Below are 22,090 nucleotides of genomic sequence, written 5' to 3'. Positions count from 1 at the left end.
GTGGACTCAGCCAGAGTGTGGGAGGGAAGGAAATGAGGAATGAGGCTGGAACATTCTTACAGGCCATTTAGCTGTGACAGTGCGGGGTGGGCAGACATGGTGTCCATACACTCCATAGATACACACTTTCCTGCCCCCAGATCAATCAGTGAGGGGAGGAGAAGAGAAGAGGAGGAACCTCTGGCACCCTCTCCATCTAATCCTTAAAGTCATTTTGTAGCACTCGATATATATGAAAAAAGAATACATGAAACATACTTGTAAGCCATGAAGCCAAACAACAAAATGATTATCTCAAACCCTCCTCTCAACCCAAGATCTCCAACCAGTGTGTTTCATCCCCATACCATGTCCCTGCCCAGCTCTGGGATAGACATTACCCTGAATTTTATGTTTATTATTTCCTTGCTTTTGAAAATACTTTTATTAGGTGTGAATGTATCCCTAAATAATATATTGTTTTGTTTTGCTTGTTTTTGAGTTTTATAAAAATGCTATTATAAAGTATGGAGTCTTCTGCAACATTCTTTTCCACTACACATAAGGTTTCAAAGGTCCACCCATGCTGGTGGGGGTCGTGGATACTGTCTCATTTGCACTGTTGTAGATTCCATTGTGAATATGCACAGTTTATTATCAGTTCTTCTGTCGAGGAACATTTGGGTTATTTCCAGTCTACAGCAGGCAGGTGACAGGTCTCTTGGGACAAGAAGTGAGAAGGGAGGGAGTGGGGCAGTGTCTCTAGTGGATGGGACATTCATTCAACAACAGAAGAGGAGGCTGGTCCCAAAGTGCAGCCCCAAACCCAGAGAGGACACCCCAGGGGCTGGGCACCAGTCGGCAGGATTTCCAGGCAGGCTGGAGGGGAATTTTTGGAGGGGAATTCAGGCCATGATCAGTACCAGGAAGGGGTAATTGCCCATCCAGAAATCTGTCCCGAGAAACTGGACCCCTGGCCTTTGGTTCCCAGGGAGGTTGGACAGCTCGGCCATCAGGTAGGAGGCTTAAAACATTAGAAAGGAGAAAAGGGCAGAACTTAGAGGTAGGACCAGAGAAAACAAGTCCCAACCTAAGCCATCAAAAAGTTAGGGTCAAGGAGATAAGTTGCAACGTGGACATGTCCAGGGGTCATCCCGGGGGACCATGTGGTCGGATCTGTTTGACAATGACAGCTATTCCAGGAGTATCATGTGGGCCCGGCATGCAGAGCCAAGCCGCAGAGCCCTGGTTTGGACCGAGTGGCAGGGTGGAGGGCAAGGCTGGTTGTTTTGCTGCTTGTCTTGCTGTGGACAGGCACATGGGTTAGCCATCAGTAGGGCCCAAGCTGTGGGGAGCTGGTGGAGGGGGCAGACAGGGAGGGAGCCGCTGGTTTGGACAGATCATGTCTGCAAATGGAACCACAGCCTTGGGACTGTTTCCCACTGCTTGACCACACTAAATGCTTCCAGGCCTGGGCGAGAGGAGGAGCACAGGGGGAGGCCAGGCTCAAGGAAGCGCTCTTCCTCTTTCCAGCTGTGCGGGCTCCGGCGTGTTTCTTCACCACTCCGAGCCTCTGCTTCTTTCTCTGTAAATCACCTACACTCACTTCCCTGCCTGCCTCTTATTGTGAAGTAATGTGGGTGACAACACTTCGACAGGGTATAAGGTATTAGATATTTGGAATTTGTCTTACCATACATTTCAGATTCCGAGTCATTAAGGGAGAAAATGGTATCCTTTTCTCCTTGGAGCCCTCTCTTACTTTATTCTTATCACTTGTAAGAGCACTTTTCAGTTTGGGTCTCACATACCTGAGCTGACTTGGAACCTAGAGATTTAGGGACCTGGTTAGGTTCTGCCATTGACTTGCTGTGTGTTCTTGTGTATAAGTCACTTAACTTCTATGCGCCTCATCTTCCTTGCCTGCCTCACCGGGTTGTTGTCAAATTCCAATATGATAAAGATATGATAAAGATTTTCAAACTGTAATGTTCTGTGCAGATAGAACACATGACTTCTTTGCCATACAGCCCCTCTCGCTTGTTGCCTGGGCTTGACCCAGATTGCAGCATTCCAGAACGTAAACTCTAGCCAAAGAAATCACATTTATCTTAAACTTATGACGGTGACCCCTTTCCAGTCATAGCCACAATAACGACTTGGGAAATTGTGATGGCCCAGAGCAGTTGTGGGCACTGCTCAGGCTGTGGGCAGGTTTCCTGTAATCTGCTGCTAAGGAACGTGGCTTCCCTGTCATTCCCAGCCTGTCCCCTGTCATTGCCTAGGTAACTCCCAGCAACATATCCTCATGTCATTCTTCTTGAGGGCACCAGTGTGACTCTGGCTTGTACAGCAAGGTCTGTCTCAGTGTAGATGAATCATATGGCAGAAATAACACACGCGGAGGAAAGGCTTCCAGCTCAGCTTTCAAGAACGTTCAGTTCCATTGCTTGGTCTGTATCTTCTTCTAGCTCCCTGTATCTAATTCTCTCCTTGGCCCATGATCCTTTCCCTTAGATGCCTGAAGGAGATGCTGTTCCTAAATCCTAAGATGTTTTTCCTCTTTATTCTTTGTTCTTTTTGACCTCCTCCTTACCCTTCAGCCCAGTTACCCCAAGGGAAGAAGGCCAAGGAACAATGCAGCAAGTGGTCAAGGGCTTGGATTTGGTTTTTAGACGGCCTGGGTTTGAGCTAACCCTGGCACCTGTAGCTGGTCTTCTTGGCAAGTTAACAATTCTTAGCCTCAGCTTCCTTATCTGCAGTTACAGACCATATTTGTACCTCTCTCTCAGAATTATTATAAGTGCAAATAAGAGCAAACTAGGAAGAATATTTAGCACAGCACCTAGCACATAGGAAGCACTTAATAAATGACAGTTTTACGATTATTCCATTGTTTGTTATCTGTAACCACAACAGCTCTCAAATTTGTCTATGACGAAGTCCCTTAAAATTATAAGAAACCATGAAATATTCACATTTTAAACTTAACGGGAACACGAGCATTCCAAGGAGCATAGTTTGAAAACCATTTCCTTAGCCTGGCATTTGTCACCCCCGACCCCGGCCCCAATCTAGCTTCCCTGTACCCTCCCTGAGCCCTGTAGTCTTGAAAAACAGATCCAATTGCTGGCTTAGACATAATTTGTGCTTTCCTATTGCTGCCTTTTGGTTCTCTTCTGTCTTGGCTGACCTGGCACGCTCTCTCCCATGCTTGCTGTTTCTTGAACTTCAATGCCTTCTAAGGTGCTATTCAAGCCCCACCTCCTAGATAAAGCCTTCCTCCAAAAACCACTTCTGATATTTCAGCTTCTTCTTCCTTTGGACTTTAACACATTCCCTGAGCACCCACTGAGAAAAGCCCTGAGCTGGTATGGGCGTGTGGTTATGGATAAGACAAGGTCCCTGCTCCGAGGGGGTGCACAGTGTAGTGGGGAGAGCTGACTCATGAGAACTCCAGTCCCTTGTAAAAAAATGCTATGAGAGGGTCCATGTGGGATGCTGGGAGAGCCCAGAAAAGGGAGTCGTTAACTTTGCCTAACCCTGTCAGGGAAGGCTTCCCCGAGGAGGAGATGCTTAAACTGGAGCATAAAGCATGAATAAGGGTTTGCCAAGCGGAATATGATAAAAGCATACACTCCCAGTTTTTCTCCTATGTCCCTGGCTGCTGCTTCTCAGCCTCTTCTTCTGGACCTGTCAGTGTTGGAGAGTCTCAGGGCTCCATCCTTGGAAAGGTGTCCGCCTATTGGCAATCACTCCTAAATGATCCCACGTAGCTTCCATGGCTTTAAGCACCAGTTCTGTGCTATTGGTGCCCACAGCTGTATTTCCAGTCCTGACCTTTCCTTGAGCTCCAGACTGGTATATCCCAGTGCCCACTTTAATTTTCTACTTGGATAGTTAATAGCCATCAAACACTGAACATGTCCAAAGTCAAGCTCTTGACTTCCCACCCAAACCTACTCTCTATTGTCTTTACTGTTTCAGTAAACGAGTGCCATTCAGTCAGTCACTCAGTCCAAAAGCCTGAGACATCCTTCTTTTCTCTGTTTCCCTCCTTCATACATCCAATCCATAAGCAACTCTTACAAATATCCTTTAAAATATTCCCAAATGCAACCACTTCTAACCAACTCCACTGTTGCCATCCCAGTCTAGGCAGCCATCACCTCACACTTGAATGGCTGCCATAGCCACCTTTGCTGCCTATAGCCTATTTTTCTTACTGTAGCCAAGGCGATGCTTTGAAACGCAAGCTGGATTCAGTTACTTTCCTCACTGAAACCCTCCAATGGCTTTTTCATTGCACTTACAATCCTGGCTCCTTCTCATGGTCTACAAGATGCAGTACCATCTGCCCCATGTCTATCTGACCTCATCTTCTGCCCCTCTCCCTCTCGCTCTCTCATTGCTGTTCTTCAGAAGTGGCCTTTGTTCTTGCTGTTCCCTCTGCCTGGAATGCTCTTCCCCAGCTATTCAAACATGACTTATTCTTTTTATTTTTTTGAGATGGAGTTTCACTCTTGTTGACACAGGCTGGAGTGCAATGGCACCATCTCAGCTCACTGCAACCTCCGCTTCCTGGGTTCAAGCGATTCTCCTCCCTCAGCCTCCCAAGTAGCTGGGATTACAGCTACCTGCCACCATGCCCACCTAATTTTTAAAAATATTAGTAGAGACAGGGTTTCACCATGTTGGTGGGGCTGGTCTCGAACTCCTGACCTCAGGCAATCCACCCACCTCGGCCTCCCAAAGTGCTGGGATTACAGGTGTGAGCCATCATGCCCAGCCCAAAAATGACTTATTCTCTCACTTTATTCAGCCCCTGTCCATATGTCACCTCCCTGAGACTTTTGCTTCTGGTGATGAGGGAGTAACAAAGACTAAATGTAACCTTCTGCAAACAACTAGACTATCAGAAATATATATGAATACGTACATGAAAGAAGCATTTTCAGACTTTGGACCACAGATAACTCAGCACTGTGATCTCTGAGAAAAGGGGGAAAAAAACCAAGGTGAGTCTTATGGTTGCCTGAGCTTTTCGTCTGGGGGCAATTTTTGGAATATGGACACAGAGGAGGTGAACCTAAACAGCGTCCAGTGACCTCACTGAGTTGAGGAGATGAAGACTGAAGTTTGGGAAGGCTAAGGTGGCTGGAAGTTGTGGGGCAGAATTATAGAAAGGAAGGAGCTAAGCAGGAAAAGAGCTCCAGAAAGCTGCATGGGATCTCAGTGGGTCTCTGCTGAGTCCTAGGCTGTGCATGCATGGAGGGTTAATCCACAAAACTGGACAAAGAATAATTGGGGGACTGATAAGCTGAACCATTTCCAGGGCTCACACAGGGCAGAGAGGCATTCGAGCACTGAAAAGTTGGAGTGAAGAGTCTTTGGTGATGGCTGGGAGCATGCAATGGAGTCTCCAAAGAAGTTCTGCCTTAATGGGGAGGGTTAAATCTTCCCTGGGATGAAGATTACTCTAGATCCATCCTATTCACCATAAGCAAAAGGCTTTGAAGGCATCAGTCTGATTTGCAAATAACTGACTGCCAAAACAAAGCCCAGCACTTTAAAAGGAAGACAAAGTCCAGACTCTCAGCATTGAAATATCACAATGTCCGGCATTCAATTACAAAAAATCTCTAAACATTCCACAAAACAGGAAAAGGTAACCTTTACCAATGGGGGAATCATTTAAGAGAAACAGATCCAAAAATATCAGAAATGATGAAACTAGCAGGAAAAGGATACTAAAACAGCTGTTATAACTATATACAGAAATTTTAAGGAACATATGAGCTTAGTGAAGAGAGAAATGGAAGCTAGTGAAAAGAGCCAAATGAAACTTCTATAACAGAAAATATAATCTCTGAGGTGAAAATATCACTGGATGTGATTAACAGCAAATTAGATGCTGAAGTAGAAATCATCAGTGAACTTGAAGACATAGCAATAGAATGTGTCCAAAAATAGAGAAAAATGACAAGGAAAAAAGAACAGACTCTCAGTGGACTATGATCCAACATCAGGTGGTCTAACGTGTGTAATTGAAGTCCCAGGGCAGAAGAGAGAGGGAATATAAAAAAACTTTTGAAGAAATAATGGCCAAAATTTTCCAAATTTGAAAAAAAACTATCAACCCACCATCTAAGAAGCTCAAAACATTCCAAGTAAAATACACACACACACTCCCCCCCCATTATAATCACACTATTGGAAAATCAGTGATGATCAGAAAATCTTAAAAGCAGTCAGAAAGAAAAGATACACTATGTTCAGAAGAACAAAGAATAACCACAATGTTCTCATCAGAAACTGTTCGGGCCAGAGACAATGGAATGACAAGTGTCTCCTCTTTAAAAAGGCCCCCCTGGCTCTCCTAGGTGGATCGCCAAATGCTCCCCTCCACCCACTTTATCACACTCTGTGCTCTTACCTCGCTCTCATTATTGACTTGCTTGTGGTATCTCTTCCCTCTAAAACATAAGCTACAAGGGGGTAGGAGTTTTGTCTTATCACTGCTTTATGCTCAGTGCCAAGAACAGTGCCTGGTATCTAGTAGTGCCCAATAAATAATTGACAAAGTAAGTAATGCCTTCAGGCAGAAAAGTATGAGGGCAGAGAGCAGTAAAGCATCCTTGAACTACTAATGTTTCAGCACAATGAGAGCCCAAGGTGTGTAGTAGTAGCAAGTGGGAGGAGATAAAGCTGGAGTGTTGACAGATGTCAGGCCATAGAGCAATTTGTAGGACATGCTGTGGGACTTGTGCTTCATTTTGTAGACAGGGATTTTACGCAGAGGAGTGTTAATAGTCTATTTGCACTTCAGAAAAATGGCTCTGGCAGCCCCTTGTGTCAGATGAATTAGAGGGGCGAGTTTGAGAGCAGAGGAAAGGCAAGAGATGGCACAGACTTGCGGAGAGTAGAAGCAGAGGGAATGGGCCAGGTCTAGAAAGTTTTTTAGAAGGTAGAGTATGCAGGTGTTAGTGACCAGCTAGTTGTAAGGGATGAAGAGGAAAGTTTTCACTTGTGCGATTGGGTGGATAAGGAATACAGAAAGCAAAGGAGATTTTAGAAAAATACGGTGTATTCGTTACCTATTGCTGTGTAGCAAATTACCCCAAACCTTAGGAGCTTAAAACAACAAATATATCCACTGTCTTGCAGTATACGTGGGTCAGGAATTTATGCTTAGCTGATTGCTTTTGGCTCAAAGTCTCTCGCAAGGCTGCATCCCACATGTTGGCCAGGACTGCAGTCACCTCAGAACTTAACTGGGGAAAGCTCCTCCTCCAAGCCCACTCCCATGCCTGTTGGCAGGTCTCAGGTACCCCCTGACTGTTGGCTGGAGAAATCAGTACCTTGTCACCTGGGCGTCTCCATGGGACAGCTCACGACAATATGGCAACTGGCCTCTCTCCGAGTGAGTGAGCAAGAGAGTGAGAGAAAGCACCCCAAGATAGAAGCCACAGTCTTTTTATAACCCAATATTAGAGGAGACATTTCATCATTTCTGCCCTATTCTGTTAGAAACAATTCACTGGGTGAGGTCACACCCCAGTGTGTGTGAGGGGGGATTACACAAAAGGAATGAATACCAGGAGGTAGGGATCATTGGGACCATCTTAGAAAGAGTTGACCACAGAGTGCATTTGGATACATTGAATTTGTGGACTCTAGGACCTCCCAGTTGGGGATACTCTGGATGCAGATGGAAGCATAGGTGTGGGGCTCAGGAATGAACCCCTGTTGTTGGGCTGTAGTTTGGAGCCTTCACATAAATTTATAATTAATGGCTCAGGAATCTCCCCAACTTGATTTGAAGCTTCTAGAGGTCATGAATGAAGGACAGATACCTTTAAACCCCCCAGGGAGCCCCTCAAGTAGGAAGTTCTCAACACATAGGGGAGGCAGAATATCACATGGTTGAAAAGCTCTCTCTCCGTTTGACAATTCCTGCTCTGTTAGAGGGACTTGGAAAGAGGCTTTCCCATTTCTAAGCTGCACGTTCCTTGTCTGCACAAAGTGGATTTAAAAAAAAAAAAAGTACAGTTTTTTTTTTTTCTGGGAACCCCAGTATATCACATAGGTAAAAGGTAAAATTTGATCTGATCGGTTGGCCTCCCCCTTGCGACCCCAGAAAAGAACCCCAGTTTGAAAACCACTGGACCAAGTAAATACCTGATTTTCTGCCAACTGGGACATTCTGTGATTTTATGACAGGATAACTCTACATCTCTCCCAGTTATGTGATTCTGTTTATTAAGATCCATTGATGCTACATATTTTATTGGACTTTTGAAAAGAAAATCATGCATATTTCCTTGAACTTATGAAAAAATGTCATAAAGCTGACTCTCATTAAGCACTTTCTATGTATCAAGCGCTATGCAAAAAATGTTATATTGCATTATCTTTATTTAATCTTTTCTCCCCTACTGGAGTCTAAGACTTTGTTTAGATCACTGTTGTATTTCCAGCAGCTAGAATAGTTCTTGCAACATAGAAAGCATTAAATATCTTCTGGGCCAGACGCGGTGGCTCACGCGTGTAATCCCAGAACTTTGGGAGGACAAGGCAGTTGGATCACCTGAGGCCAGGAGTTTGAGACTAGCCTGGCCAACATGGTGAAACCCCGTCTCTACTAAAAATATAAAAATTAGCTTGGCGTGGTGGCACGTGCCTGTAATCCCAGTTACTCGGGAGGCTGAGGCAGGAAAATCACTTGAACCTGGGAGGCAGAGGTTGCAGTGAGCTGAGATGGTGCTGTTGCACTCCAGCCTGGGCAACAAGAGAGAAACTCCGTCTCTAAATAAATAAATAAATAAAATAAATTAAAAATAAAGACTTTCTGAATGGATGAACTAAGGTAAATAAGTACTATTCATAGTTCCATTTTATGGATGAGGAAACTTGGGCTTAGAGCTGCTAAGTAACTTGCCTGTAGTCACACAAGTTAAAAGCAGAATTAAAATATGAAATGAGCCCCTCTTGACTACAAAGCACACTAATGCCATTTCTTTTTGGTGGAATTGGCAGGAAACTGGAAAGAGATAGCATATATTGAGTACCTTCTATATGATGAGCATAGGCCTAGGTATTGCTTTTCACTGCCAATTATCAACAACCCTGACAGATAGCTATTGTTATCCTCATTTTTCAAATGAGATCATGGAGGCTCAGAGTGGCTAGGCACCTTACCTAGAGTCATCTAGCTAGTGTAAGGGACTGAGCTGGGATTGAAGCCCAGGTCTTTCTGACTCCAAAGCATTCCTGTACAAGATCCAGCATATTCAAAAACATGCACTCAAGTTTAGGTTCTGGAAAATATCATGCCACTGGTGGGTAGAGATCAATAGGCCTGATGAGGCTTTACCACCCCTGCTCCAGCTCCCAGCATTCCCAGCTTTACATTCATGAAACCACTGGGCATTGAACTGGGAAGAGTCCACCAGGCTGAGAAAGTACAAAATATACCAAAAAATAAGAGTTGATGACTAAGGATGATAAACGTCGTCACCACAGCCTGCTGCTCTCTGTAGCCTCATCAACATCACATGTCTCAGACCAGGTCTGAAGTTAGACTGATGATGTCACCAGAGTCTCTAAAAGGGCTCATCACTCACATCCACTTGTCATGTATTATTAAGCAGATCTATAATACATGTAACATTTTCTACTGAATTTCCATTTCTTTCTTTTCATGACCAAGGAAAGAAAAATAGAGTGAGGATGACTTTTCCCAACTTTTCATCCTTATTGCCCTTCACTGAAAAATAACTTCATCTTGAATCACCTCCCAAAAATGGTCATTCAGGCTCTAATTTCATTAATAAGGATGGAGCTACAGTTTAATAATTATCATTTAACTAATGCATATTCTATATAGACAAGTAAATGGATGTCCCTCATCTTTCCTCCTTAAATCCACAGAGAAGGGGAGTCTACAACCCTATCTTTTTCTTTTTTCTCTTTATTCTCCACATTACTTTTTGAGACTTGGGGTTCTATTAATTATGTTAGAAATTTTCTGCATTATCACTTTTGTAGCGATAACGAGAGTCCTCTGGAGAATCGAAAGTCCTTGTCGTCTAAATCAGAATCTCATTAGGGGCAGCGATCTCAAGGATGAGCAAAAGTTATCCAGATGAAGAGTTTTTTTAGGCAGAGAACAAAATGCTCATGAGTGGCTGGCCCCGATTGTAGGGCCTGTAAGGAATGGAAAGAAACCTGAGTGACTGGAAGACAAAGCTTCACCCAAGGCAGAGTGCTGGATGTAAGAGCAGGCGTGAAGCAAACAGTGTTGGAGAACTCCAACGGTGCAGGGCCCTGTGCTTAGAAGGGCTCTGAGCTTGATTTAACGTGCTGTGTTGTCACATCCCTATTGTGAAACTGTTCATCCTTTTTGAACAGAGGGCCCTGCATTTTCATGTTGCACTAGGCCACATAAATTGTGTAGTCAGTCCTGCTTGGGTGTGAAAGCCAGCTCTGTCATTGATTAACTAGCTAGGCGGTCTCTGGCAAATCCACTGGCCTTCCTGAGATTCAGTTTCTGCTTCTGTAAAGCGGAGCACACAATCCTTTCTTCAAATACACTGTCATGAGGATTCAATGAGACTATGAATAATCAGTGCTTTGTATAGTAATGGGTGCCTGGTAGGTGCCTAATCAATATTCCTGTCTTCTTAACTAAGAGAGTGTATCTGAATCACCTGGGGAATTTGCTTTTTTTCAAAATACATTAACCTGGGTTCTGCTCTGAGCACTTCTGACTCTGTGGGGATGTGGTGGGGTTTTTTTTGTTTGTTTGTTTTTTGAGAGAGTCTTGCTCTGTCACCCAGGTTGGAGTGCAGTGGCACCATCTTGGCTCACTGCAACCTCCACCTCTTGGGTTCAAGCAGTTCTCCTGCTTCAGCCTTCCATGTAGCTGGGACTACAGGTTCACACCACGACACCCAGCTAATTTTTGTATTTTTAGTAGAAACGTTGTTTTGCCATGTTGGCGAGGCTGGTCTCAAACTCCTGACCTCAGGTGATCTGCCTGCCTCGGCCTCCCAAAGTGCTGGGATTACAGGCATGAGCCACCAAGCCCGGCCGATGTGGTGGTTTTGAACGAGGTCTTTATATGACACTGATGTATATCTCAGGTTTCCAAAAGCAGCCTTAGATTCTCAGAGAGCTAGCTAAGAAGCCAGAGAGAAGCAGAAGAAAAGGCAGAGGGAGAAATCGATGGACTACTACTCATCCTCAACATAAAAAACCTGTTAAAGAAGAAAGAGGTCATCAACTTAACAGCCCTTCAGATGACAAAGACAGTGCTGAAATGCACTGTGGGAACTCATCCCATTATCAAGGTTCCTATAAAATTTTCTGCTGCCCATTTGGTCTGACAAGTACCCCCAGAGGAAGAGGGGCTGTGGACAAGAGAAGCCAGGGTCAAGGCCAAGGTTGGGGACTGAGTTTGAACTTATTTTCAACTTAATGACCCTAATACCGTACTCAATAGAGACAGTAATTCTGAATTGTGTTTATCCTGCCCAGATTTTAGGCTTTGACATTCTTCTAATGAAAAATCTGAAGCCTATACTACTTGAAGTAAATGCAAATCCCAGTATGAGAATCGAACATGAGCATGAAGTAAGTATTTTGAGCATCTCATTGACTATGTTGCCATACAGCTGAATATTCCTACCCTCATGTTACTCACTTAACAAAACAAGATGGAACATTCTCAGATTTTCATAGCCAAATTCTATTCAAGTCAAATAATTTCAGTTTTGTTGGGTTCTGAACATAGACTGTTAATACAAGACCTCTCTGACCTATGGTCACTTCCCAGCATGCCGTTTTTCCAATTTTTAAGGTTTGGAAACTTAGAAGCAGCTGAGCCTTCCCATCAATTTTGACATGAACTAATTAGTTAGCCTCAGGAGATGAACTAATTGAAATTCTATGAATATGATTTAGTCATGTTGACATACTTGAATCACTAAGATAAATAGTACATTTAGCAGTGGTTATATTTTTCTCCCTCTCCCCCAAAAAATTCATTTAAAAAGCTTGAAGGAAATACAGCAGATATCAATATTGGGTTTAGGGGGGATTATTTGGATTATTTTAGTTTTCTTAACCCCTTTCTATATTTCTTAATTTTCTGCAGTGAGCATGTATAATTCTGATAATTAGAAGAACATGGTGCTATTTTTCCTCTTCATGTATTTGGTTAATTTATAAAAGGAAATTGACATTCTTTTTTTTTTTTTTTTTGAGACGGAGTCTCACGCTGTTGCCCAGGCTGGAGTGCAGTGGCGCGATCTCGGCTCACTGCAAGCTCCGCCTCCCGGGTTCCCGCCATTCTCCTGCCTCAGCCTCCTGAGTAGCTGGGACTACAGGCGCCCGCCACCGCGCCCGGCTAATTTTTTGTATTTTTAGTAGAGACGGGGTTTCACTGTGGTCTCGATCTCCTGACCTTGTGATCCGCCCGCCTCGGCCTCCCAAAGTGCTGGGATTACAGGCTTGAGCCACCGCGCCCGGCCGGAAATTGACATTCTTAAGGTAGTATAAAGGAAGTCTTTAAAAATTTTCTTCTATAGATTAGCATAAGCAAAATTTACCAGCATAACCCCTGGAGCTAGCTGGATAGCCACTTGACACTGAATCACGGTCTCCACTGTGACACAGAATCCTTACCCATTCAAGCTTTCTCCAGGGGTGTTTGAAAATGTCCCCAGCCTCGTTGATGAAGAAGTGAAAGTGGCTGTGATCAGAGACACTCTGCGCCTCATGGACCCACTTAAGAAGAAAAGGGAGAACCAGTAAGTACTATGTCGTTCATTTCTATCAACTCTGCCTCCTAACTCTGCTTCATATCCTAAGCAGGTAAGTTCTTGGAACCTGCTACCATTGTGAGTGAGATTTACATCTTAAACAATTCTAATAAAATATCTTCATTTTATAAATATCAGCCCCCAAGCAACCAGTGACTCAAATTGGGAGTAATCTGGCAAATGGGCTTTTGTTGATGAATTTGTGAGTGTTATCCAAATCTGGAATATCTCTTCTAAGAAGCCATCTCCCTCAAGGTTAGGCCGCCCACTTGCCCGCCGTTGTGCGCCTAGTGCTTCTCTGAAATCCTCAAGCGCAGAAAGAGTACAATAAAATGCACGAGAAGAGGGCCACAGGTAACTAGGACATGGTAAGAGTTGCTTCCTTTTTATTTTCTTCATGTTTACACTCTTGCAGTATAAACTTTCAGTTTCAAAATTGGCAAAGCCAATTTAATGACAGTTCTATGATATTTACAACACTTGTAATTCCACTTCGTCCCCACCCACTCAGTGGTACCTTACATTGCATTGTTGGTGGATATATGTGCTCCACCCTCCCTCCATGGAATCACCCCAGAAATGAACGATATTTCACCTGAGTATGTTGTTCTGTTTTTACCAAATTCCAGGCTCTCACAAAGTAGGGGTTGAGTACATATCACTGTGTCAATGTTTCAGGAAGAAAAATCAAAGGCATCTCAAATAGCACTTCTCACATCCCTAGACTAATCAGATTAACCCTAATGTGCACAGACAAATAAAGCACTTGTCAGTAATTGTTCAAAACTGGGAGGAATGCAGACTTCCCTAAGCAAGTGGTGTTTTGTGGGTTCCTCTATCAAAGTTTCTCACCACCTGGGCTCAAGCCCAAATATCACCCTATGGTCGTGCTGCTCACGCTTGGCTGCACGTTAGAACCCTCTGGGCAGCTTTCAGAAATACCAATACTAGAGTTTCCACTTCTAGAGGTGCTGATTTTAGTTGGTCTGGGTGGAAGGCCTGGCCACAGAAAGTTTCTAGGTTCCCTAGGTGATTCTGCTGTGCAGCCAAGGCTGAGTGCCACTGCCCTGCAGAAAATATTACCCTGAAGAAGTATTGGTCACAGTCTGAGTCAGGCTGGATGGCGCCTGTCTGGCTGAGCCGGCTGAGTTCCTCTCCAGAGTGTTCTTGAGAACACTGTGAGGCACAGATTGCCATTGTTGGCAAGACTCGGCTGAGAATGTTTACCTGTAGTTTGTATGGGCCAATCCCACCAGGTGTGGCTTCTTCCACCGATCAGTGCTTCAAAGCTGTCCTCTCAGCAGCTCAGACCCGATGGCAGCCAAATAATGTGTTCACCAGTACGTATGCGTCTGCAGCTGCTTTCTTTAGCCATCTCAAAGGAAAAGCAATGGATTAATTGCAATTTGGTCAGAATTACTGCAGTAAAACTCATTCCTCAAAAATCTGTTCTCTAATAGTTATTGGACTCACCAGCAGATACTAGGTTCTGAGAAATAGTATGGTACTGTAAGGAGATTTGGGTAGTGATGTATGCCAGTATGGCATAGCAATACAGTTTTTTTAGGATGACTTTGACACAACAGTGTTTTTTTTTTTTTTTCTTTTTCTTTTTTATACTTTAAAGTTCTGGGATACATGTGCAGAACATATAGGTTTGTTACATAGGTATACATGTGCCATGGTGGTTTGCTGCACCCATCAACCCATCATCTATGTTAGATATTTCTCCTAATGCTATCCCTCCCCTAATCCCCACCCCCAACAGGCCTCAGTGTGTGATGTTCCCCTCCCTGTGCTTATGTATTCTCATTGTTCAACTTGCACTTATGAGTGAGAACATGCGGTGTTTGGTTTTCTGTTCTTGTGATAGTTTGCTAAGAATGATGGTTTCCAGCTTCATCCATATCCCTGCAAAGGATATGAACTCATCCTTTTTTATGGCTGCGTAGTATTCCATGGTGTATAGATGCCACATTTTCTTTATCCAGTCTATCATTGATGGGAATTTGGGTTGGTTCCAAGTCTTTGCTATTATGAACAGTGCTGCAATAAAGATATGTGTGCATGTGTCTTTATAGTAGAATGACTTATAATCCTTTGGGTATATACCCAGTAATGGGATTGCTGGGCCAAATGGTATTTCTGGTTCTAGATCCTTGAGGAATCGCCACATTGTCTTCCACAATGGTTGAACTAATTTACACTCCTACCAACAGGGTAAAAGCATTCCTATTTCTCCACATTCTCTCCAGCATCTGTTGTTTCCTGACTTTTTAATGATCGCCATTCTAACTGGCATGAGACGGTATCTCATTGTGGTTTTGATTTGTATTTCTCTGATGACCAGTGATGATGAGCTTTTTTTCATATCTTTGTTGGCTACATAAATGTCTTCTTTTGAGAAGTGTCTGTTCATATCCTTCGCCCACTTTTTGAGACACATCAGCATTCTTATTCCTTTATGGGGAACAAGAAGTTCAAGAGTCGTATGGCCTGAGTCTTTTTAAGCTCTGCCACCTAAACATGAAGGGATAGAAGCATTCTACTATATTTTCATTAAATGACATTGAAACAAAATTAGTTTTTCTTGTTCTAGTTGCTTTTCTTTACCTACATCAGTTAATCCATAGGAGCTGCATTCTATGTGATCTGTATGAGCTGCAGGCCTAAAATTTAATAATAATGGAGCATAGGACCATTGAGAAGGATAGGAAAGGCATTTTACAACTTATCAAGTCATAAATAGCAGCACTTCATTTTTAATTTAAAAAGCATTGACTTTTTTATTGATAGCCAGGAACAGTTAGAAGTTGAACCTGACTTTTATTCTAATATAAAACCCTTTCATCTCATCCTCTTCTTACCTATAATGTAAAGATATATGATAATAGCTCAATGCCATTTACTGATTTTTTTCTTAATGTCACCGTTTTTTTTTTTTTTTTAACTCAGCAAGGATTATCCATGAAAGTACTTTGTAATCCATAAAGTGTGTTTACATGTAAGGGATTCTGATCATTTTGATAAATTTACCATGCGGAGGAAAAGGCTGAAATTGCTCTCAACTCCTTTGTGTAGAAATATTTCAGAAGAAGTTGAAAAATGACCCTATTTATGCCACACAGTGTCATAGTGCTGAATCCCGTGTCTAAATCTGAGACTCTGTCACTCCAACTGCATAAAATGGTGTTATGTAGACTTCCAGGCTAGAAGCTGCCTTTAGAAGCCAGGGTTTCTAGTGTTTGCACAGAATCTGACCTATTTTTTTGGGGAAAAAAAAAAAAAAAAACAAATGGAATCTCAGCCTTTCCCTTCAGCTCTTTAGCAAAAGAGGGTCCGAAGTGTCTGCCCGTCATTAGTTATTTCTTGAGAACAGTTTGTCAGCAAGACCGCTGAGGCAGGTCTTCACTTCCTCACACAGACTAAAGATAAAAAGTAGATACCCCCAACTCCTCATCTCCCCAGACTGCTCTGGACAGGTGAAGAGGAATCCTCAGAAGGAGCCCCAGACTGGTGTCCATGCATCATGCATTTCCTCGACCTCAGGGTCTTGTAGCCTGGGGTCAGTTTCTTGGTGGGACTGAAAGCAATCCTCAGGCAGTCTACCAGGGGAAGAACTTGACTCTGCTGACATCCACCTTGGCATAGTCGAGAGTGCCTTCTATGGAGCTGAAAAACCTGAGATTCCAATCCTAACTCTGTCACTAACTGGTGGTGAGTCCTTGGAGATGTTGCATAGCTGTTTTGAGCCTCAGTATCCTTTTCTATAAAATGGGGATAATGAGGTTCAAATAAACAATGAGAGGCCGGGCACAGTGGCTCACACCTGTAATCCCAGCACTTTGGGAGGCCGAGGCAGGCGGATTACTTGAGGTCGGGAGTTCAAGACCAGCCTAGTCAACATGGTGAAACCCCATCTCTACTAAAAATACAAAAATCAGCTGGGCATGGTGGTGCATGCCTATAATCCCAGCTACTTGAGAGACTAAGGCACAAGAATCGCTTGAACCCAGGAGGCGAAGGTTGCAGTAAGCCAAGATCGTGCCACTACACTCCAGCCTGGGTGACAGAGTAAGACTGTGTCTCAAAAAATAAATAAAAATAAAAATAAATAAGAAAAACTTTTAATATATAGTAGGTGCTTGATAATGCTGAGTTTACCACTCAACAGCAGATCATGAGGTCAGGAGTTCGAGACCAGCCTGGCCAATACAGTGAAACCCTGTCTCTACTAAAAATACAAAAAAAAAAAAAAAAATTAATCAGGCGTGGAGGCGCATGCCTATAGTCCCAGCTACTCGGGAGGCTGAGGCAGAAGAATCGCTTGAACCTGGGAGGCAGAGGTGGCAGTGAGCCGAGATCACACCACTGCACTCCAGCCTGGCAGCAGAGCGAGACTCCGTCTTAAAAAAAAAAAAAAAAGAAAAAAAAGGAAAGAAAGAAAGTATCTACTGGACATGAAAGAAAAAAACAATGCTTAGTTATTATTCTCTTTCCTGGTATACTTAAAGTAGATTTTTTAGTTTAAAATCAATGATGTATTGTAAAAATGAAGCTGCTTGATGACTGTGGACTAGAATCGACATTGGAGCTGGTTGCCAATGGAAGGTTCTGTTTCCAGGTAGCAAGATGTCACTGGCTGATATTTATTTCATGTGTTAGGAGAAATTACCTTTGGCTCCTGAAGGAGGAGAACCTCTGTCATATGTGAACTGTTTTGGCTAAGGTAGCATTTTGTAATATCTAGTGACTTAATTGATTTTCTTTTTTTTTTTTTTGAGACGGAGTCTCGCTCTGTTGCCGGGCTGGAGTGCAGTGGCCGGACCTCAGCTCACTGCAAGCTCCGCCTCCCGGGTTCCCGCCATTCTCCTGCCTCAGCCTCCCGAGTAGCTGGGACCACAGGCGCCCGCCACCTCGCCCGGCTAGTTTTTTGTATTTTTAGTAGAGACGGGGTTTCACCGTATTAGCCAGGATGGTCTCGATCTCCTGACCTCGTGATCCGCCTGTCTCGGCCTCCCAAAGTGCTGGGATTACAGGCTTGAGCCACCGCGCCCGGCCGACTTAATTGATTTTCTTAGGAGGGTTCTGTGGAGGCTCTGTAGGGACATGGGAAGCAGGAAGCTTATGGGGTGGGATTCTGGAAACATTATATAAATGGAGGTAAAATTCACATATGATACAATGAACCATTTAAAAGCACACAATTCAGTGGCATTTAGTATGTTCACAAAGCTGTGCAACCACCACCACTAGCTCCACAGTGTTTTGCCACTCCAAAAGGAAACCATCAATCACTCTCCATTCCCCCTCCCCCCAGTTCCCGGCAACCAACAGTCTGCTTTCTGTCTCTGTGGATTTAGCTGTTCTGGATATTTCATCTGAATAGAATAATACCCTATGCAGTCTTTTGTGATTGGCTTCTTTCACTTAGTATAATATTTTTGAAGTTCACCCTTGTTGTGGCATGTGTCAGTACTTCATTCCTTTTTACAGCTGAATAATATTCCATGAGATGGATAGACCACATTTAGTATTCATTTGTCAGTTGATGGACATTTGGGTAGATGCCATCTCTTTTTCAACCAGAGGGATGCTACAATGATCTATTTCATATGTTGGCACTCTACATTAGATTTCTTTTGAAGAGAGGGGATCTTTTCTGCTATGAGAAGTTTTTAGAACCCCCGTTTTCATCCAGCCTCCTCATTTATTGCTAAAAGCATAGACCTTAGAACTCATCATGCTGGTCAGTTCCCTGGTTCAAGAATCTCCCTCTGAAGCCGGGCACAGTGGCTCACGCCTGTAATCCCAGAACTTTGGGAGGCCGAGGCAGGTGGATCATGATGTCAGCAGTTCAAGACCGGCTTGGCCAACATGGTGAAACTCTGTGTCTACTAAAAGATACAAAAGTTAGCTGGGCCTGATGGCGGGTGCCTGTAATCCCAGCTACTTGGGAGGCTGAGGCAAGAGAATTGCTTGAACCGGGGAGGCGGAGGTTGCAGTCAGCCAAAATCGAGCCACTGCACTCCAGCCTGGGTGACAGAGCAAGACTCCATCTCAAAAAAAAAAAAAAAAAAAAAGAAAAAAGAAAAAGAGAATCTCCTTCTGAAGCATCACTGACAGAGGAGCGGCATATGTCCCGGCAAGACAACAGAGTTGGTATCAGTCAGGCCTGGGATAATGTCCTTAATCCCTGATCATTGCACCCTGAGCTTGGTGGTCAAGTCACTTTGGTCTGATCATGTCTGTAAAATGGGAATCCAGGTACCTCCTTGGATGGATTGTCATGGTCATGATATGAAATGACACGTGTGAGAAAGCCCCATGGGATCTGAGAGCATTAGACAACAGCTAGTTCTTAGAGTCACCGTCAATCAGGCTTTCCTTTAAAATCATGCTGATGGTGACAAATAAGTCATCAGCTCTTGAGGCAAGCTGTTTGAGTTGTGGACATAATGGTTCTGCCCCCCTGAATCATACACGGGGAAGCTATGCTGGAGGGAGGTATGAAACTTGCCCAAAGTCCCAAAGCTAGTGAGAAATAGACTGGAAACTGGGCCCTGGGCCTGACTCCTACACCAGTGTTCACTTGACCATGAGGCTGTATTGGTCTCCAGTTTCTGTTTTCACATTCAAAGCTTAACTTTGAAGGTACGGGAAAAAAGTAAGAATAATCAATGGAAAATTTCCCCTTTCACTCAAGGTATGTGGGCAGCCTAAGTCTTTCTTTTTAAAACTTCTGTCAGAGGCAGAAGTAAATAAATTACAATCTCAATTATTTTTAAAACAAGGTGCTTATTCCATCAATTGATTAATTTTTGGCTCCCGAGGGACCCATTTTACTAGTATTGGGCTCCTTTTCCTGAACATAGATATTTCAGGGAACTGGACTCCTTTCTCAAGAATCATAACCATTCAGGACCCCAGTGTAATATAAATGAAGACAGAGATAGGCTTGGAGAAATCGGAGGGGGTTTTATTGATATCACGATGCCACGCAATGCCTGGGAGCTGGGTTATGGACTGCTTTCCTCTTATTCAAAGGTATATATTTGGAACATGACTTATATAAGGCCCAGAAGCCCCTTTTTCCACAGTAACATTTCATAGTCCTCTCCCCGTTTCATTACTTCCTATCACCATAACAACCAGGTTTGCTGTAAAGAGAGGGAGTCAGTCTGCCAAGCAGCTGTGGTCCTAATTTGGAAGTGTTTGTCAACTAAAGGTTTTATTGGGCGCTCAGGCTTTACTTCTTACCTTGACTCCAAGCACATCTCTTGGGCCCTGTGCCATATTTAGTGCCAATAGATGAATCCCCAAATCTGGTAGATTCTATGTAGAATCTAGAATAAAGTTGAAACATTCTCAGAGAACAGAAAACAAGGAATCTCCCAGTGGACTCTGTTTTGTGGCTGGGTCTTGTCGTACAACCAAGGAATGTGGCTTTGTTCAATCCTGGAGAAGATTAGAGAAACAGTAATCAGAAATTCTCCAGGCCCAGAACCCCGTCCCTTAAATTGGTAGCACCTCTTATTGAAGTCCCCTCAAAAATAAGGAAGAGGGGTTCTTAACTACCTAGACTAAGCATGCTGTTGTAAGTATAGAACATGATCTTTCTGGCTGGAGAATGGATTCTTCCAGAAGAATCATCCACTATCCTGCTGAATGGCCCGTTCATGTATGCACTGCTGACCTTTGGTTGAAATTCTGGGCTCAATTGATTCCTGAGGTGATATGGTTTGGCTCTGTGTCCCTACCCAAATCTCATCTCAGATTGTAATCCCCACAAGACCTGGTGGGAGGTGATTGGATCATGGGGGTGGTTTCTCCCATGCTGTTCTTGTGGTAGCGAGTGAGTTCTTGTATATGCACATCAAAGCACAGCACTTTTTTCTTAACCTTGCTTATGACACAGAGACATTTGTTCACATGTTCTCCTGCTGACCCTCTCCCCACTATTACCCTATTGTCCTGCCACATCCCCCTCTCCAAGATAGTAAAGATAATGATCAATAAATACTGAAGGAACTCAGAGACCGGTGCCGGCGCAAGTCCGTATACTGAGCGCCGGTCCCCTAGGCCCACTTTTCTTTCTCTATACTTTGTCTCTGTGTCTCTTTCTTTTCTCAAGTCTCTTGTTCCACCTGACAAGAAATGCCCACAAGTGTGGAGGGGCTGGCCCCCTTCAAGTTCTCATGAGATCTGGTGGTTTAAAAGTGTGTGGCAGCAACCCCTTCTCTCTCTCTCTTTCCTGCCACCTTGTGAAGAAGGTCCTTGCTTCCCCTTTGCCTTCCGCCATGATTGTACGTTTCCTGAGGCCTCCCAGTCATGATTCCTGTTAAGCCTGCAGAACTCTGAGTCAGTTAAACCTCTTCGTCATAAATTACCCAGTCTCAGGTAGTTCTTTGTAGCAGTGTGAAAACAGACTAATACATGAGGGTTCAATCAGGAACCCTGACCCTGCAGACCAGCACACATTGACCCCAAGCACCTTTGAAGATTTTACATAAATAAAAAAGTCTGGGTCACAGATAAATGAATATTTGCATACTTATTTGCATTTCATTTGCACCATGTGTGGATTAGAGAAACAGATATTTATTTATTTCGAGTGTTTACTGACCACTTACTGTGTGTCAGGGGAAGACTGCAGAAGAGAATTAGATCGCCAGCCAGTAGGGGCGGCAAGACCCACGCATCAGTATCTGTAAGGTGGAATGTGCTAAGTACTGAAAGCATAAAGACAAATTGCCAAGAGAGGAAAGTGTGGGGAGAGGTTATTTCCTGATGGAAAGAACTTTAAAAACTGACAAGGAGGTGGCACTTGAGCTGAGGTTTAAAGCGTGAGTAGGATTTGAAATATGAAAATGAGGGGAAGGAGGTCCCTGGTGAAGGAAACAAAGGCACAAGGCTCTGTTGGGGGAGCCCTGAGGAGTTCAGGTAGGCAGGAGGGATGGGTGCATGGAGTGGATTAGGAGAGAGGAAGGTGGGAGCTAGGTGGAAACTCAAAGCCAGAGGTTTATGGCCTTGAATGTCAAGAAATTTGAGGCCAGGCACGGTGGCTCACGCCTGTAATCCCAGCACTTTGGGATGCCTAGGCAGTAGATCACATGGAGTCTGGAGTTCAAGGCCAGCCTGGCCAACATGGTGAAACCCCATCTCTACTAAAAATATGAAAATTAGCCAGGCATGGTGGCATGTCCCTATAATCCCAGCTACTCAGGAGGCTAAGGCAGGAGAATCGCTTGAATCCAGGAGGCAGAAGTTGCAGTGAGCTGAGA

The 22,090-nt window shown here is 43.8% G+C and overlaps 1 protein-coding gene and 1 long non-coding RNA gene across 6 annotated transcripts in view; one reads left to right on the top strand and one right to left on the bottom strand.

The window, feature by feature from the left end:
• Positions 1–20,128, bottom strand: part of LOC105487163 (uncharacterized) — a 49,134-nt gene extending 29,006 nt beyond the window's left edge. For both annotated transcript variants that reach the window (XR_011612839.1, XR_011612840.1), the window contains exons 1-3: positions 20,067–20,128; positions 14,034–14,181; positions 12,670–12,771 (exon numbers count right to left, since the gene is read on the bottom strand). This is a non-coding gene — a long non-coding RNA (uncharacterized lncRNA). The remainder of the gene's footprint in view (positions 1–12,669; positions 12,772–14,033; positions 14,182–20,066) is intronic.
• Positions 1–22,090, top strand: part of LOC105487164 (tubulin tyrosine ligase like 11) — a 273,149-nt gene that overhangs the window by 104,722 nt on the left and 146,337 nt on the right. For 3 of the 4 annotated variants that reach the window (XM_011750504.3, XM_071078272.1, XM_071078273.1), the window contains 2 exons: positions 11,521–11,616; positions 12,679–12,794. In XM_011750504.3, coding sequence (XP_011748806.2) covers positions 11,521–11,616; positions 12,679–12,794 — 212 coding nt within the window. Of the gene's footprint in view, positions 1–11,520; positions 11,617–12,678; positions 12,795–22,090 lie in introns of those variants that run through there. The other variant, XM_071078275.1, reaches the window with a different exon arrangement.

This window comes from Macaca nemestrina, chromosome 14, assembly GCF_043159975.1.
Source record: "Macaca nemestrina isolate mMacNem1 chromosome 14, mMacNem.hap1, whole genome shotgun sequence".
NCBI lineage: Eukaryota > Metazoa > Chordata > Mammalia > Primates > Cercopithecidae > Macaca > Macaca nemestrina.
This window is presented reverse-complemented; position numbering and strand designations above follow the sequence as displayed.